Source organism: Lissotriton vulgaris, chromosome 1_1 (genome assembly GCF_964263255.1).
Source record: "Lissotriton vulgaris chromosome 1_1, aLisVul1.2, whole genome shotgun sequence".
In the NCBI taxonomy this organism is placed as follows: Eukaryota; Metazoa; Chordata; class Amphibia; order Caudata; family Salamandridae; genus Lissotriton; species Lissotriton vulgaris.
The window spans coordinates 315582994-315603190 of NC_141685.1; the positions used below are offsets into that span (position 1 = coordinate 315582994).

The window sequence follows — 20197 nt, forward strand, 5'->3', positions numbered from 1 at the left end:
TCGGCGACCTCGCCAGCACCCATGCACTCGCCTCCATGGACCACATCCTCCTCGGGGACCTGAATTTCAACCTTGAGAACAACAACGACGACGCCAACTCCACCACCCTCATAGACAACCTCGGCCTCAGACAACTCATCAACGCACCCACCCACACCGCTGGCCACAACACGCTGGACCCCATCTTCCCCACAGGCACCCACGTCACCTCCAACCACACCACCGAACTCCACTGGACCAACCACCGGTGCATCCGTTTCATCTTCAATAAACCAACCACGGACCTTCGCACCCAACAGTTACCTCGCCGCTGCTGGAGCAAAGTCACCGTAGACCAGCTGGTCACCACCCTCGCCCAAAACCCACCCACCGACCCCACCAACCCAGACACGGCAGCCCGCAACCTCAGACAGTGGATCGACGACTGCACCAACACCCTCGCCCCACACAAGAAACCCTCCAAAAACAACACCAGCAAGAGAGCCACCTGGTTCACCGACGAGCTGCAGACCTCCAAAAGCGCATGCCGGAAACTGGAGAAGATATGGTTCTACGAATGCACTCCGGACAACCACGCAGCCCACAAGGACGCTACCCGCAGACAACACCACCTCATCAGATTAGCCAAGAGATCCTCCTTCAAAGACTGCCTAGATAACAATGCACACGACGGCAAAGAGCTCTTCAGCATTGTAAAGGAACTCTCCAACCCCAGCGCCAATGTCAATGACATACCGCCCTCACAAGAACTGTGCAACTCTCGGCCATCTTCTTCCACTGCAAGACGCAAGATCGCTGACATCCAAGACAGCCTCAAAACCATGACCGCCCCGACTACACCAGACCCCACCTACCCTGTGAACACCACCAGCACCAACCACCTGACCTCCTGGTCCAACGTCAACAACGACAAGACACACAAGGTCATGAACTCCATCCACTCAGGATCTCCGTCAGACCAGTGCCCACACCACGTATTCAACAAAGCAGACGCTGCCATTGCACCCTAACTACGAAAGGTCATCAACATCACCTTCGAAAACAGCGACATTCCCGGAAAGCTGGAAACACATCAAAATCAATGTCCTCCTCAAGAAGCCCAAGACGGACTCCAAGGACCTCAAGAACTTCCGGCCCATCTCCCTGCTCCCGTTCTCAGTAAAGCTCATTGAAAAAATCGTCAACATGCAACTGGCCCGCCACCTAGAAGACAACATCTTGGACCCGTCCCAGTCCGGGCTCAGATGAAACCACAGCACCAAGACAGCCCTCATCGCTGCCACAGACGACATCAGGCGCCAACTAGGCAACGGGGAAGCATCAGCCCTCATCCTCCTGGACCTGTCAGCCACCTTCGACACGGTCTGCCATCACACTCTAAAGACACACCTCCTAGAAGCAGGAATCCAAGAGAAAGCCCTTGACTGGACCATGTCCTTCCTCTCTGGCAGAACCCAGAGTGTCCGCCTCCCGCCCTTCCGATTCGAGGCCACCGATATCATCTGCGGTGTCCCCCATGGCTCATCCCTTAGCCCGACGCTGTTCAACGTCAACATGGCCCCCGTCGCACAAGTGGCCCGCCAAGACAACCTCAACATCATCTCCTACGCTGACGACACCCAGCTCATCCTCTCCCTCACCACGGACCCGCACACTGCCAAAACCAACCTCCACGGGGGAATGAAGGCCGTAGCCGACTGGATGAGGAACAGCCGTCTTAAGCTGAACTCGGACAAGACGGAGGTACTCATCCTCGGACCCACCCCCTCAGCCTGGGACGACTCCTGGTGGCCGACCACACTGGGAACAGAACCGACACCATCCGACCATGCATGCAACCTAGGATTCATCCTCGACTCCTCCCTCTCCATGTCTAAACAGGTCAATGCAGTCTCCACCTCCTGCTACAACACCCTCAGCATGCTCCGCAGGATCTACAAGAGGATCCCGACCGAAACAAGAAGAACAGTGACACAGGCCCTCGTCAGCAGCAGACTGGACTATGGCAACGCACTCTAAGCAGGAATCCCAGCCAAACACCTACGACAAATAAAATGCATCCAAAACGCCTCCGCCCGACTAATCGTCAATGTGCCCCACCGCAGCTACATCGCCTCCCACCAGAGTGACCGACAGCGACTCCCCGTCGACAAGAGGATCACCTTCAAGCTCCTCACCCACGCATACAAAGCACTCCACAATGCCGGAACAGCCTACCTGAACAGCAGACTCAGCTTCTACACCTCCACCCACCAGCTCTGCTCCGCCAGCTGCGCCCTCGCCGCTGACCCCGCATCCAACGAACAACCTCCGGCGCCAGATCCTTCTCCTACCTCACCTCCAAGACCTGGAACACCCTCCCGACCCACCTACGGCAGACACAAGACATATTTGCCTTCAGAAGAATCCTCAAGACCTGGCTCTTCGAGCAGGAGCGGTACAAAAGGGGGTGGTGATGGATGGAGCATCTGAATCAATCAAACACTCACACCCATGTCAAAAGATCTGAGTTTAATCCATCACCATTCTTTAGCCCACAACTGGCACCCCAGTTCAGACATGGCTATATGCAAATAAGTCTGACCCTGCGCCTCATGGGAACAGTCCAGCCCGAACTGCCAAGTCATGGCTTCCCTGGACCGGAAACAAGCTTCCGAGGACCAGTTTCTGGCATTCCAGCCGTCTTCAGTCCGGCTTGCTTGAATCCAGTGGCAAAGTGAGCAAGGGACTCACGTCTGAGCATACCCTGCCACACTTATGGCGGCCAAAAGCGGTACAAAAGGGGGTGGTGATGGATGGAGCATCTGAATCAATCAAACACTTACACCCAGTCAAAAGATCTGGTTTAATCCATCACCGTTCTTTAGCCCACTCTGCCACCCCAGTTCAGACATGGCACCCCCTCCCCTCAGCGCCTTGAGACACTCACGGGTAAGTAGCGCGCTTTACAAGTACTCTGATTGATTGATTGAAGGAAGAACAAAAGATTGAAGGAAGTAAGGATAAAACGAAGGAAAGACATTTAAGAAGTTAGAAATCTCTTGATGTGCCAATCTTACAGAGAACTGCTGTGCTCGCTCGCCTCACACACTTGCTCAGAGATATTTGGGGCATCGTTTAAATTGAGTGTGTGAGGGGGTCTTTTATTTTTTCTGGATACTGCCTTGCATAGTTATATTTATACATATATACACAACATCCACAGACACTCACTCAAAATCACCTTGTTAACACTATCAACCACCCCACTCTGTAGTCTCTAATGAGATTCACTGCAATGTCCTTCAATGTATGTCCACCTGCTTATTCAACCAGCACGGATTTGTAAATGTAACTCTTATCGCGTGTAGAGGCCCCAAGATTTCCATCCTGCTCCTCTCATTTTCAACTCCATATGGAGCCTTTCAGAGCTATGTTCAAAGATAACATCAACATTCTTCAGCATGCCCATGTTACACAACGTTGCTTGAAATTCTCCTCCACTGCAGACTTTCAACACCATAGATACCTCTCACATAGGATCTGAACCTGGATATCGAGCTCAAACTCAGACCAAACAAAGCTACAATCTTACGCTTTTCCCAGAACAAGCCATAAGTGCCACAAACTTCCATGGCAGAACAAGGACTAACTGCCACAAATGTTCATGGCAGAACAAGCCATAACTACCACAGACCTTCCCGGTATTAAGATTGATAGCTTCAAAACCCCAGAATTTATTCAACACCAAATCACTTAAAGTAACTCTAAATCCAACCTCATCTTCAAGGAACACTTCTCAAAGAGTACCAAGATGGGCTGGTACCAGCTTTTCTATTAAGGAAAGTAAAAACGTTGCTCTCACAAAGCAACTTTAGAACTTCAGATCAAGCCCTTGTACTCCCACTTCTAGAAGGCAGAATGTCCCGCTCCACGGACTCACACAAACCTAAAGGGCATCCTACGTGACATCACCTGTCATTCCTGACTTAGGCCCTGATAATGAGTTGCACAGTACTGTCAGGGTCCAAACTCAGCACCCATGTTTGTACTTGTAATTTTAGTTATAGTTAAGCAATTGTATTTGTATTTACCAGTATCACGAAATAATACCCCACCATTCCATGCAATTGCTATTTAAACTCAATGGAATAAGGAATAACTGTGCAGATCTGGTTTTATAGGGCATTAAACTGAAGTCATTTCCCAAAAGTAGGTCAGGCAGAGCTATGGGATGAGACCTGGCTGTTGTTTCACCTGAAGCTTTGAGTGATTTCATCAGCCATTTTCCCCAGCCTGTTATATGCGAAATGTATTCTACGTATCCACGTTCAGTTCAGTATTTGCACTTTCACTTACCAATCTGCCACCATTACCCCAGTTACTCTATTAATATTATAGTCCTGGTTTAAAATTTGGCACACTGGTTACTCTGTCAAAAATATGACAATTTTCTGTCTGCCTTATTACAAGTGCATTATATCCTACGGCACTTGTAATTAGTCCGCTCTTCATGACTGAGTACCGCGTCCGTCAAACTATACATCAGTCCGGATATTTTTAAGATGATCAAACTGTTATACAATTGCTAAACAATTATTACATACATTGAGTACACCAAGTAGTAATGCAGGTCTTCCACAATTCTTTTTTAATGATTAAATCCTGTAGATACGTGAATGTGGTAGTCTTGAATCACAAATTCTCCCAAACTTAACATTGGTCTTTAACTTATGTTATAATCTGGTTACTGTCTATTGTGGGGGTTCCCCTATAAAATCCAGCACCCTGCAGCATGCCTCATCTTCAGGGTGGGGAAACATGACCATGTCACCCCCATCCTAATGTAACTCCACCCGCTTCCGTTTTCAGCCTGCACCATCTTTAAAGCCATTTACATAGCAATCAAGAGCAACACCCCCACATTTTTGACTGACAAGCTCACCATGTCCAGTGCTTATCAGCACACCCACAACCAAGGACCCATCAAGCTGTTAACAAAGAAGTAAAAAAGAGGAAAGCACAAGCCAACAGATCTTCTCATTCTATGCAAGCTCCGTCAATTCTTGTTCCACCAATGGTTGGAGGTCGAAACCTCGCAGGTGCTTCTTTCTGGTTGTGTTTTACCACCGCTTTCAGCACTCCAGGCATTGGGAGGGGTAGTCACTCTCCGTATGTACAATTCTTCATCTAAGTCAGTCACAGAGCAGGCCAAGGGCCCATGTAGTTGTACTTCCTGACACGCATCACATTTACTGACACCCTTGTGTTGACGAAGGCTTTCAGGGAGGTGCCGGCAATCTGGACTTGGCACGCCGGCTGGAGGTGTTTGTCGCTTTTGAGAAAGAAAAAAAAAAAAATTAGGAATGTGTTTTTTTCATCACTCGTGTTGTCACTTGAGACTTCAGCTCTCCACAACGTCTAGCAGTCTTGTCCACGGAGTGCACCTTCCTTGAGGGAGAGGTTAAAAAGTGCCCTTTTAGGTGTGTGTTTCCCTCATGTCCGTTTCCTCTTCCCCTGCTGCAGCATACCCAGGTGAAGTGGTACATTATGCGGCAACTGGAGCAGGACTTTCCATGCACCAGGCCCATGTGTGCTGGATGTTCTTCAGCTCTGCAGTTCCACAGGGGGGCCCTCGCTATAATCAGCCTGGCCTGCGCCTCGCGGTGTAGGGCAGGAATATATGGCATTCACTGTTTCTGCCTGGATATAGGGCAGCTGTCCAAAGTGGATGGACTGTGATGTTTTTGCCAACAGGGCTTCCATTTCTTCAGCGCGGGGTGTTGAGAGGTGTATGAGATCTCCAGGATCAGGGTTTTTCCCAGAGAAATGCTCACTTGTTGAAGGATGATTCATCCAAGCGTTGCCGATCTGTACCCTTGAGTTATTTGTGCCTGGTCTTCTTTTGCCTGGTCATTTGTGCACGTGGTCATCATCTCCCAGTGACGTGCATAGAAGGTGTCAATGAAGTCACCTTCGCACTGGTGTACCTCGCAGAGTTTGAATTGCTCAAAATCCGGGTTTAATTGGGGATTGAAGTGTGTGTTTAGCGCCCTGATGGCAGCATCATAATTATTGCCAGCTCATATAGCTTGAAGATCTCTCCGCCCAAAAAGTGGAGAAGCTGGGCTCTCTTGATGGCGTCATCCATTTATCTTGTCACTCTGAAGTAATTGTTGAGGTGGCCAATGACGGTTTTCCACCTCAGGGTCACATTGGCAGGTTCAATACATTTGCTGAATTACTAAAGTGCAGCCAGGGAGCTGTGGTCTGTTACCAGTCAATCAAGCATTGCGACAGGGTTCCAGAGGTCAACAGGTGCATTGCTGATGTCGAGGCAGCATCAGATTCACATGGCCTATCTTGGTTTTTCTCTTTGTTCGCTCTCACTGTGGCAGCGGTTGATGCAGGGTCAGCGAGCTAAGAACAAGCCGTCTCGCTGGTCACTGGAGGCTCAGATTCTATCAGGACTGGAGGCTTCGGATTATGTTTCTCTTTCTTCAACATAACCGTTACAACAGCCAATCAAAATGAAACTACATTTCCCATACTTCCTGAAATGACATCATACATTGTGTACCAATCATTGTGTCATTGCCTAAAAATAATGTCTCACCACCATCTTTAATCCTCTTACTTCACTGCTTTTGTTCATATACTGTTGGTTAAATTTACTGAAATTGGCTGTGTATTTGAATTTGCTTTTGTCCTTCTAGGCCTGCCGCTACCTTCCCACTCCCTAAGGGTGTGTCTGTAAGGCAGGGAAGCAGAGTGCTATGCTGCTACAGACCGGAACCTGTCCTATTTTTGTCTCGCTTCCTATATCCAACGGGAAACCCAAACTGTATCAATTGAGTGAGTTCATACGTGTGGCTCAGCAGGTGTGAGATGGCTCTACCGCCCTCCAACCTCATAGTGCAAGAGAGGCACTAATCGCTTCCCCTATGCCGTGCAGCCTGGGCAAGAACAAAGCATATACAGGTTTTAATCGAGGGACACACAGACCCTGCATAATACTAAGGCAGCATCCCTCATAGAACAGTCTGCCTCCCTACTGTTGCCTGCTAACCGAATTGCCGTCCCATCTTCCCTCTGAGTTGTGCCACTTGACTCCTACCACCTGTTAAACACCTGATAGCCATCATGGTGGAACTCAGCAGCTCCCCAGATATGGCCTTGTCGTGCAGTTCCTACAAATCTATATAGGATCTTCACATTTAGACAACATAAACTAAGGGATTGGTGTCCAGACGGATTCCAGACACCCCCAAAAGATATGTTAGTCTTTAGACCAGCTAGTTCATAGTCCGACTATAAGCCTCACAACCTTACCAAGGAGCAAATCGTTTCTAGCAATCACTGACAATGACAACCCTCTAACCCCTCAAGAATAGTCGAAACAGTACAGTACTTTTAGCTCAGTCACTCATGCTCGTTTGTTCTCAGAGAGATATACAGAATAAACGGATGGGATGTTTTCAATAAGCATTTTATGAACATGCGTCATTCTAGTATAAAATATATGTGATGCAACAACCATTAGACAGGAACAGATATATATGATTATAAGAACCAATAGAGTAAATAAAAGGTAGAATTCTACTATGGTGCTAAAACAGTGAATATATGCAGGCATATAGATACATGGCAGTGATCATGAATACTCCTAAGATGCAAATCCTAAATAAATGTACCTAAATATACCTAGCATGTATGTAGGTGTATAGCCAAGAATCCCCCTAGGAAAGAGCCAACCCCATTACCTGATGGGAGAGAATGAAAGACCCCGTCTTGGTCTCAAATTGGGACCCCTCGAGGGATGTCAGACCACTGCGTGCTGGAGTTTCTGCATGCAGGGACCTCAGCAACTCGTGTCAGCATGGAAGCTTCTCCTCAGGCTTCCCTGTAAAGATGTGGTGCTTATATACCTAAAAGGTGCTCTCGAGGGGGGTCTACCTAGGATGGTACTGTGGGCCTGTTGTTCAAGGATGACGATAGCGGTGACTCTTGTACAGACTTATTATACAAGGGATGATAATCCTGCTGTGATACTAAGAATCCTCATGCATAATAAATTAGGTTAGTTTTTGAAGAAAAACACACAACATTTATTTGGCACATAACCAGGTAAAACCGTTAGGTAGGACAAATGTAGCTAAAAGGCCGTGTATAAACCTAGGCATATATTAGGGTACATTGGGGCTCATAACGCCTATGATCAAACCATTGATGAAGAGTACATTCATGGATACAGCATGGTGAAAGACTGAGATGCTTCAAATTGTACCATGTCAATTGAGTTTTGGCGGTAGCCCTCCATCATTTTACCCGCCAATTGAAAAAGTATGCTCTGCACATGCCTCTGACTGTGCCCCCTCTAGACCCGACCCCACCTCTCTATGACTCTTCTCCCGAAAGCGGCAAAGTCTGGTGATGTCCGGTGACTGGCCTCACGCAGCAGCAATGGCACACATCTCACAAACCCTGCCCCCAACCTTGCATATTCCACGCTGGACACATCCATCGAAGGGCTCACCACACCTAACAATCCCTGGTTGGCAATACAGACAGTATACACACACAGTCTCTTCCAACTTGGATTACACCAACAGCTAACATCACAAGTGCTGAAGGTGGAGCCATAAAGACCAGTCCACTTCTTTTGTCTCCTACGCTGATCCTGGGACATTGCTGAAATTCGATCCAGACTCTGTTGTACATCCATGCTTCTCAGACTGGGCACCTCATCCGGCTGTTACTGATTATGTCCATGACCGCATTTGAAAGAGCTATGACAGAGACGTTTGCAACCATTTCCGCTCTGAGTGTCTCAGACCAGATAAAGCTGACAAAGTAGCAGAAAAACCCGAGATTGACCCGAACCAGGCAAGATTTCTCAAACACTCCACCAAAGACCCCAAGAAAGGGATTGACAGGTCATTGAAGGCCTGTCAGGACAAAGTTTTCGACCTGACTGGTCCACTATGCAAAATACTAGAAATTGCCATACTAGCCAAGGACACAGGCACTCCTGTGGACCCTGACTTCCAAGCAGAATGGACCCAAATGGCATTGTGCCTGTTAGGTAATTCCTGTGAGGCAATGCACACTGTGCTGTCTCTGTGGAGTGCTGGAGATCAGTACTTATTCGCATTGACTCCATACTGACCGTACTCAGCCTGTCAGAAGAAGGCCCTATGGCCAACAGACTGCTCTTAAGAGACAATGTTGTTTAAAACCTGAGCAAATTCTCCCATATCTTTATGGCTTTTGACAAGGCCCGGTCGTCCCTCTACAAGGTCTACAACGTCCGCCTTTAGCTTGGGCCAGCCAGTATACAGGGTGATTATTTGGCTGAGCAAATATACAAAGCCCCCCCGCCCCCAGTGCCACTCAAGCCAGATGTCGCGGCAATCCAGACCACCCCAAAAACACCTTTTATCCCACCAGAGTGTGAGGAGGTTGTTACAGATGCGGGAGGGGCTCCTTCTATACCCAAGTGCAGAGTTATTATACAAGAGATTCGAATCCTTTTGTGATACTAAGAATCCTCACCTTCTATACCCAAGGGAACTACAACACCTGAACAAGCTCCCAAGTTAAGGCTCATTCATCCTTTATCAGTTGCATTAGGGGACAGAACTCAACTCTTTCTCTTTAGCTGGAGTTCTTTGATGTCCAACTCACGGGTCTTAGAGATAAAAGCAGGTTATGAGATCGAATTCTATGGTGTTCCTTGCCAACGTTTCCCTTCCCATCCTATCAATTTTTTCCAATAACATTGGAACTTTATGCAAGAGTAGGCACTCCAACCTCTGAAGAAGGAAGACATTTGCCCCTGTTATCCTGACCCTGATGCCATAAATCTGAGAGAATTCATCTGGTGGATATTCTACTGCCATTTCAAGATAGAGGGGATTTACCTTCTCTGAGATTTTCTCAAAGACCAAGACTGGATGGTTTGTATCAACCTAAAAGATGTATACCTCTCCATTCATATTTTCCCTCCTCACTGAAGTTCTTCAATGCCTCTGATACAGCTCTTTGTAAAAATTTAAAGTGCTACCCTTTGGTGTGTCCTCTGCCCCTTGGTGTTTCACCAAGGTTATACATCCAAACTGAAGGCATTCCAGAAGGAAATTTGTTACTGTCTTTAGAGGGACAAAGTGTACGTGTGAATTTTTGCCAACATTGTAGGCCTCTGGCATCCTCTAAACAGGCGATCTTCCTGCTCCATTACATTAAAGGGCTCTCCAATGGTTGAAGATTCAACATCCTCAAAGTGGTATTACGAATTCGGAGGTGGTGAGTCTGAATCCAGACACCAAAGCAGAATTTCAATGATGGTTAGACCACATGCCTGCCTGCAATGGCAGAGCCCTTTTTGGCTCCTGCTCAGATGTCATTATAGAATCAGAAGCCAGCCTATGGGGTTGGAGAGCCAGATACAACAATATCTCCACCCAAGGTGAGTGATCTTCAGAAGAGGCAGATCTACAGATAAACTGCTTGAAGCTTCTAGCAGGATCCTTTGCAATAAGAAGTCTCGGATCTCACAAACCCAGTTGCAATATCCTGCTGAGAATGGACAACATTTCAGCAGTACAATATATAAACAGGCTTGGGGGGACAAAATCGCAAATGTTAGTGGACAGTTAGAAAGGGTTCTGAAAATATTGCCTCCACCATTGCACCTCAGTGACAGCTGAATATCTTCCAGGCCAGAACAATGTAGTGGCAGATTGTAACATAAGTTATCTTTGAGATTCCAGCGAGCGCAAACTGCACCAGAGAAACTTCAGCTTGCTACAGGATCACTGGGCTCCATGCAATATGTACCTACTTGCCTCCCATCTGTCAACTCAATTGGGGGGGAGGGGTCTTCTCTTGGAGACCAGGTCCGATGGCACTTGCTACAGATGCCTATCTACAAACTTGGAAAGGACCCCTAGATTACGCTTTTCCTCCATTTTTGTTGATCCTGAGATTGTCACCTCACACTTGAATCCAGGAAGCAGAATTGATTCTAGCCACTCCTTTGTGGATCTGCTGCTTGATCTGGTGGACCTTTGACATCCTTTGGTTCTTCAAGGCTGTCTACACCTCATGGCTTGGGCATTTCAGGAACCGATGGTTCTTGATAGGCCTTTTGGAACAATCTGAATATCTCATATCCAATTCCCAGTTACAAGCAACTCACAAACATTACACTTCAGCATAGCAGAGATGTTTGGGTTGGTGCAAAGAGTGAGGTCTGGATCCCTGGGGGAGGAGGGGGGCATTACTTTTGTCATCAACGTGCAGGCCTAATTAGCTTCCCCAGGTTTAACTTATTTCTCTGTGAACAACTATCTCTCAGCAATCTCAGCCGGCACGCCTTAGTGGAGGGGAAACAATAGGCGAACACCTCCATGTGAGCAGAGTCAAGAAGGAGTATTCGTTTAGCTGACCTTCCTCATTTGAAGTACTCTTTTGTCTGGATTTCTCAAAGGCTTGTATTCAGACTCAGATTTATCCAGGAAACAGCTTTCAGCAAAAGTCACTTTGCTCCTATGCTTAGTTTCATGTAGAAGGTTGTCAGATGTAAAAGCCCTGGACTTAAGATGTAGGGTATTTTCTCCTAATGGGGTTTCCTTTACATTGACCAAAAGAAAAAATACTTTTTCGAAACAGATCACATATCCTGGTTTCTCAGATAATCCAAAACTGTGCATTGTGCAAAGCATTAAGGAATATGTGGATTGTATGAGGGTATTCAGACAATCTAATGGTGGGCAACCTCAGCTACAAAAAGTCATGGGGCGGGTGGAAGGGATGCAGAGGGAGCATAAGTGGGGGAGTGCGGGGAGGAGTTTAATAATATTTTTGTTTTAAAATACTTACCTGAAGCTGCCGGCTTTCTTCTTCTTTCTCCTTTGGCCCAGCAGGCACTTGGGCAGCATCAGACTCAATGGGCAGTCCCTGTGCTGCTCGCATGTATGTTTGTTTATGCTGAGCTATATTAATATTGGATCACACAACTGAATCTGACTAATCAACAGATACTTGGTACCTCAACAACCCCACCATCCAAGCCGGTTTACATTGAGTCGCTCATTCCCTACCATTAAGTGACTCAAATGGCAATACACCTGTTGATGAATATGGTCTGGTCCTGTTAATCACACCATTGTTTGAACTGTTGTACTAATCACACATTTTTTAGATAAACCCCATGGTACAATCTCCACCAGAACACGATTGGAGCACTCAACAAGGCCATTGATAAGTGGGTGATATAAAAAACTTTTCAAATGTTTGATACTGCTAGCCCTTAGAAAGACTTCTACAGCAACCAACACAAATTTCACTCCAATACCTGAGACCAGTACCTCTAGGAACCCATCATGCATGAAAATATATTTTAGAAATGTCACAACCACTTTAGTATTGGGCTCACACACACATTTGACATCAGGCCACTGACCAGAAGGATATTCTATTGGAACCAGAGGAGGAGTAGCCATTTTCAAAAACATATCGTTCATGGCACACACCACACAGTTTTTCACCAACCGATCAATTTCACTATCCATTTGTGGCCACCAATGTGAAGCTGGCACTCTACGTTTAGCTAGTGTGGCCCCTAACTGTCCTTTGTGAGCTTTTTCTAAAATAAACTCTCTAAGTCTCTCTAGTAGTATTAATTTATCAGATCTCATAATCAACCTTTCTTCTATGGACAGTTCCTCTGATACCTTACAATAAGGTTGTTATGTGTTTTGTGCATGGCTCATTGTAGTTTTCCCTATGTTAGCCAAACTGTTCATGTTGTAGGCCTCATACTCACTTGAACACGTTATTATATAAACACACTTGCTTTCTTGGCACATTGTACTTTCACAAGGAGCCTGCATTTTGTTTTCATGTTCTGTTCTTTTCCTGGGATTTAGTCTGAGTGGCTCAGACAAGGGCAAACAACTGTGTCCCTTGTTATTCTTTCCGGCCAGGCACTAGCACCTAGACATAACACAAGAATGCAGCTGTTGTTCATGTGCACACATGTCCTGTCATATTGATGAGTACATGAGCTAAAAACAATTACATGGAACAATAGTTCGAGAACATGAGGGCTGAGTCTGCTGAGATGTAGAGCATTCTTCTGTGAGTGCTGAGGTGCGGGTTATGCCGATAATCCCAGAGATCTTTGATATATAATAATTTAGCTTAAGTAGCAGGGGAGTGGGGTTAGGTAATTCTGTCTAATGAAACTACTGCACTCTTCATGGAATACAGATAGTTAACCATGCTAACAGTATTTTTATTATGCATCTGTTTTCTAATTGTGGCATAGATACTGCATTTCAGAGCATGGTAAACACCTGGATGCGACTCAATACAAATTATGCAGTAGACAAGAGTAATATTCTGCCTAAAAAAAAAGGGGGAGGAACATCCTGGAAAAAGTAAACCCTCATAGGAGATGCAAAATTAAGTAAATCATGTGAAACATAATCAGAACAACATGGTTACCATAACACTTTTACACGCATTATTCAAAAATCAATTAGAGTGTTTACCTGAAAAGTTAAGGACATGCCTGTATACAGGGCCCGAAAGGGACCTGTTTCAATGTCATTTGCGCCGGGCCCTGTTTCAATGTCCATTGTGTAAATCCTTACAAAACTTGAGCAGTATGGTTTAAAAAGACCGCATCCCTGAACACAGAGCTGCAGGACACATTTTATAAACTAAGATAAGGAAAACAGCTGCTAAGGATCTCATTAAACTTTTACTCTAGTCATCAAGCAGGTATTGCAATACCTCCAGGACTGGTGCACTTCCCCACACAGGGAAAACAAAGCTGTTTAAAGAAAGATGAGAAAACGAAAGTAACGCTTCACTGGCAAACTTTGTAATGTAAGGATAGAGGGTGCACAGCCCGAACGCTTGAATAATGATCAAAAGAAGTAGTGTTCGCATAGAGTATGCGGGTACATCCCAGGGAGGCACTCCGGGTTGGTTAAAAAAATAATGATTCCAATGTGTCGAGATTAATTGTTTATTTGTATTTGAAGTACTTTTTTATCTCTCATGATATTGTTTTCATATCAAAGAAATTTCAACTTGATTTCTGGATTGTACAAGTTGAAATTTCTTTGATATGAAAACAATATCATGAGAGATAAAAAAGCATTAGCAAACCCATTAGGTCTGCGATGTTTTAGCAGTATGTTCATTGTCGTATGATATGTTTGGATGCCGTAGCAGATAAAGGCACTCAAATACTGACTCGTCAAAAGGTACATCATGCAAAACAAAGGATTTAAGTTAATGTTTTAACCCACATCCTAACTGCATAGATCACACCTCTTGGATACGAAGCAGGTGACAAATGACAGTGGATCGCGAGAATATGAATCAAACCTGTGCCTGTCGAGTAATAGGAAAAGCAGAACAAGTGTACCAGGATACAACGGGGGAGCCTCACCATTAGCACAAAGTTAAAAAACTTAAATTCTCCAATGCCCGGGCCAGGACTCTGCCAATGCAGTGATATCGCTGCGAGCAGGTTGGGGAAAGTCCTTGCAAACTTTTAATATTTATGTGCAAGGTGCCTAGAACGCACGGTGGAAGGGTGTTTCACACAATATCGCAAGAGTAAACAGTCAGCAAAACACTAAGCAAAAGTGGATCCATTTCACAGGGGAACAAATGAAGGAAAGTAGAGGTAACAGGAGTAAGAGATGTTTATGGAAGTCACAGTTTTCAGCAAGTGAGGAGCAGTGAGAGAGAAACAAAAAGAGAGGGAAAACAAGTAGGAGAAAGAAAGAGGGGGGCAGCTGACAGCGACAGTGGAGAAGTAGACACTTCGACCACTAATCATACCTTACAAAACCTGCTGGGCACACAGATCTCACATGCAACAGAAGAAGACTGCAGGAATCGCAGCACCCAACTTAGCGCAACTTTCACTGCCACAGGGTGCGCTCGGGAGTGGGACAATGTTTGCAGGTTTTTCATTGGTAGCGCTGTCATTGGCTACCAGATTGACGGCCCTTGGACCCAAACAACCTAGTTTGCATTCCCAGGTTGTGGCAACACTGCGCATGGGAGGCTATAAGCGTGCCTTGCGGCCTCGTGATCTGTTTAACCCTGTTATCTCTTCTAATTCTATGATGATTAACATAATGGTAGAGAAAGAAGGACAGCATGTTCAACAGTGCAGCCTTTTCGGAAATGTGGCTGGTGCCAATTTCGGAGCACAAATGACGTCCCCCTGACCTTGGCACACAGTGTGGTGGAACCGCTTGCACCGCCCAAAAGCAGGCATTGTTTAAATTCAAACCTCCCTTCAAACTCGAGAGAATGAAGCAGAAGAAATTGTTTCCATTTTGCTCTAAATCTGGACGCAACAATGGCGCCCAAAAATGTTTCATTTTCATTAGACCACTAGCTCAAAGGTATGGGTGGGTCACCTAGTGTGTCATGGACAGGTGGTGGTGGGCTAACAGGCTGCATTGTAGTTTAATACGAAACACAACTAGGAAATGTAGACCAATACACCAACAGATTTTAACCAAGTAAGTATTGCATATTGTGATACTTATTACTAAAGTGCTTACTCACAGGTGAGTAGTGCCAAGAAAAATGAAGCTTGCAAGCAGCACATGAAATTGAAGAGTGCAAGCAGCCAGGAAACATAGGATTGGTAATCCCCTATGAAAATTAAGGTGTGCCTGTCACTGTGAGAGGTACCAACATTCAAGCCACCTACTTGTTGTGGCTGTCTCTGAAGATTCCTCGGTCCCACCAAAGTTTGTTGTGAATGTAAAGAGACAGGTTGAACTAAATTAATCTTTAATTACACTTCATTAAAACTTGACATATAGTAAAGTTCCCTTGCGCCTCACAACATTGCTATGGAGACTGATTAGAGGTTTCACATGTGTAATTATTGTCACCTTTACTCTGTGATCTGTACTTCATGAATTAAATTACACAGAATATAAATATTCCCAATTTCATAAAACGGCTGCTTGCTCTGTGTACTGAAACTGACACTCAGGGGCATATTCTCAAGAACTTGTGATAATTACGGCAAAATTAGCTTAATGCAACTCTTCACATTGCAGACTATATAATAAAATAACACAGTGTTAATGTTGTATGCTCAACACGGCGGTACCATGCGATAGTCTCATGCCAAAGCATCAAATGACTGTGTAAAAATTAATGTGGCACTGAAAAAACGCAAAACACAAATGCAAAAATAGTAGCGATGAGGCCAATCAGGATACAAAAATCAGCGAAAACCAGTGACAGGCCTGCAATTCCCACGCGGCATGTGGGAAAAACCACTATAAAAGTAGAAAAAAAACATACAAACAAAAGCCAAAAAAAGTACAGCACAATGGTGGTAGCTGGAGAGAGTACAGAGGACAACCAGAACCTCACAAGCCCGCCGGAGGACCAGCCTGAGACCTCGGGGCCAGGGAAGGGCCAGGACAAGAAAAGTAGGAAGAAGCGGCTCAGTCCGCAGGAAAACAGGATCCTGATAACGGAGGTGGTAGAACACCATCAACTACTGGTGGTCATCTCCACTGTGTCATTGGCAACAAAAAATCGAATATGACTGTCCATCGTTGACAAGGTGAATGCAGTCGGAGTGCTGAAGAGGACAACGGAAGAGGTCAAGAGGCGCTGGAATAATGTGAAGCGCAAAAACAAGCAGAAACTCGACTACCGGAAGGCAGAAATGCAGACTGGAGGTGGGGGTTCCAGCGCCACATTAGGAGCTGGACAAGATGGAGGAAATGTTGTCCACAGTCATCAGTGGGGAGACAGTGACCTGGTTTGCTAAAGTTACTCTTGTTCAGTGCACAGAATTCCAAATGAAACTTTTGTTGTCTAAATAAATGTGTTTTCATAATTCCTGCTACATGGCGGAAACAGTACAGGTCTTTACATCAATGTTGGATTCCTAGTAAAGGGTCTCACCTTGTAGCCATAGTGCTCCTTGATGCTGACTGGTACTCCATACAGCAGGCCTTTCTCCTTCTGTTTCTTCATCTCCTGAACTTGATCCTCACACTCAGGAAGGTATCCCGTCAGGCAGTTCAACTGCCTGTGCACCTCCAAAGCCTTAAATAAAATGCATGTATTAAAAGTCTTTATTGTGTACTGGTGAGCAACATTGCTTACAAATGCAGGCCCTTTGTTCAGCCGCTAGTCCCAGCAAAGAAGCAAAAGCCACAAATGGTTATTCTGCAGAGCTGACCTGGCTTGCACCAACGACCCATTTGCACGACTCATAGAGGCATATCAACAACAAGTAGCGATAATTATCGTTAAACTAGCTTAGCGCGTTTTTCAATATTGCTGTGTATTGCTGGTTGATATCGCTGTGTTAGCAGCGTATTAGCAACTATTAGCACACACGCAATGTAATTTCCAGCGATACACGGGGAGAATCGGCATTAGCATGTGTAATCCGGCAAAGATTTCACAGTGCACTGAAATGCTTGTTGATAGGGAGTGTGGACCTAACCAGGCAATCCACCTCCCATTATCAGTATAGCTAAGTCGATTTGAAAGGAGACATTAAATTACAGCGATAACCGCGTTTAGCGTGGTTTTTTATATCGCTTCGCGGATCTGCTGCAGGGTAGTAAATATCACAAAACCGTGGACGCGAGTATTTACATGGAGTTTTGGGCAGGAACGCCCACTTTCCATGACATTAGCGATGTTCATCACTGACATGCGAAGTGGGGGAAAAAAAGCAGCTAACCAAAGGAAACTCGCTTTAGTGAGTCCTTGTAAATAGTGATTTACTGAAATTGGCACTTTCCGGTGCTATGTGCTGGAAAAGCGGTGATATGTTTGCTGATAATATGCCTCATAGTTTGTATTATAACAAGACATTGAATTTTTTACCTCACAGATGAATAATGATACTTTACACCTAAATGTGTTTGTTGATCCATACTATGAGCTGTCTTCATTCACCTGCTGTTTCCCTAACATCAACTCTCGTGCAGTCCTATCTCGCTATCTTCTGCCCTATTAAGATTATGCTCTTACAGAGTAGGACTACCACTGTGGGCTATTTGTACAATATATTTTAACAATCATGTTCAATCTGGATGAAACGTGTGTTTCTATTACTAAACTTTACTTCTACCTAGCTCATGTTGCACCTGGATGAATCTGATCTTTTGATTACCCTGCTCCTGTGTTCCTTATATTTTACCAGACCTTGACTTTTAATTGTTCTTTTCTTTAATCTTACTGAGTTCTTTTCATATCTCAGTTGACCTGATTTTGTTACTGTTTACTACTGTACCTTAGTAGCACTCAGTTGGTCCTTGTTTTTTGATTGCTCAACTGGTTTGCCCCTGTTGCATCTGGGTGGATATTGTAAATGTTCTGCTGTTGCGCTCTCCCTGTTGCTTCTGTGCTCTTGTCTTATATTCATGTTGTTTATCCTCACTATTCTTCTTCTGAACTTCAATCTGCGTTGTCATTGTAGTTGTTCAACAGTTTAACTCATGTTGCATCTGGGTGGTCTTATATCTTGAGTACTTTGCTGTTGCATGCACTCCTATGATGGCAACTGTTGTTTTGCATCTGTGTGGACATGATAGGAGGACTGTTCGGTTGCTGTGTTTACATCGCCCTATGTGTTTCATCTACAGTATAATTAATATCCCGGTTGTACTCTTCTCTCGGCTCCATATCACACACTGCTTCTGGGTGGAGGACCTTATTTTGTGACTGTCCTTCTGTCAGACTCATGGCGCACATGTTTGCCTCACTTTGAAGCTGATCTACTGTTATCCTCATTGTCATCAGGTTACTATTTGCTTCCTCAGGTAATTCACGGAGTGAAGTTTCAGTGCTTCATTTAGATCCCTTAAAGTGATGCACTCTTATGACATTTGTCAGCCTGTTACTGTTGCACTTGCTGTACTGTTGCACTCTCAGTGTATCTGAGTTCTCTCATTCCTTTTTGTTGTGCTTCTGTAATATTCTTTGCTTTTGTATGTTTTGATTTTTTTCCTGCCACACCTCTACCTTCCACACTATTTCTCTGCTCTGTCCTCTCTTAAGGATTTCTTTTAACCCCCTTTAACAGAGTAAATACTTTAGGCCATCGAGTTATCTCTGGGGCCCTATTTCCTCATGTAGGAATAACTTATTGGTCCTAGTCCAGCTTGACTACAGGCTGTGATTGCATCTTCAAAATCTAAGCTTCATTGTTAGCACCAGAAATATTGCTATGTGGAGTCTTGTCATAGCCATGGAAAGATCATCATGGGACAACACATCAAACCTTCATCTTGTTACACCTTTTTTTACGGTGCAAGGGCTGGTACTAGACCATCCTAGTAATGCATTAGATTATGTTAAATACATGAGTGTTATGTGGCCCGTGTATCTAGGAAGGTAAGGCTTCCATTTACTGCTTTGTTTGGTTCATCCAGCTCAACACCTACTGGAGTTTCTTAGATATGTATATATATATCACACATACTCAACACAGCACAGTTATGACTTTTAACCCTTTCCATGCTCATGACGAGCTCAGCTCATCATGAGGCACGGTGCTCGTGTGCTCATGTCGAGATGACCTTGTCATGAAAAATGGAATTCAAGCATTTTCAGCACAGAAGGGGAATATGCTCCGCAGCCAAGGTGTTAAATGGCTATGAGAATACTCCCAAAATAAAGTAGATATCATGTGAAAATGAAGCTGCTCAATTTGGGTACAGTTGCTTATCATAGGTTTCCAAAGAGCACTTATCACTTACCATCAAAGAGTGCTCATAGTTCTGCCCGATTGGGATTTAATAATAATTTTCCATACCAACAGAACACGTTAGACAGACCTCCAGGGACACTCTTGTGCCCAAAAGGGCACAAAACCCAAAAAGATGGTAAAGCATTGCTTGCTTCAAGAACACTGTCTTTCCTCACACAACATTATTTTGTGAACCATTCAGAAGACATTAGTGTAATCATACTATGCCAGAATGTGCACAGCATTGCATTAAAGATGTGTAATAGACAAGCAATGCAACTCAAAAGATCAATCAACTTAGGCAGGGATATGGATTCCAGTGCCCTCTTGTGGAGCACAATAAACAAGAACTTCATCCATACCCTATACATACAATACTACAAAGTTCATCATCAAATTAAACACTTTACATTTTTCTGCACACCTCTTTAC

General features: G+C 44.9%; 1 protein-coding gene across 1 annotated transcript in view; it reads right to left on the bottom strand.

The window, feature by feature from the left end:
- The window catches only part of LOC147747111 (vitamin D3 hydroxylase-associated protein-like), a 373652-nt gene that overhangs the window by 275434 nt on the left and 78021 nt on the right, over nucleotides 1-20197 (bottom strand). Inside the window, exon 3 of the mRNA XM_086952362.1 lies at nucleotides 16960-17103. Coding sequence (XP_086808488.1) covers nucleotides 16960-17103 — 144 coding nt within the window. The remainder of the gene's footprint in view (nucleotides 1-16959; nucleotides 17104-20197) is intronic.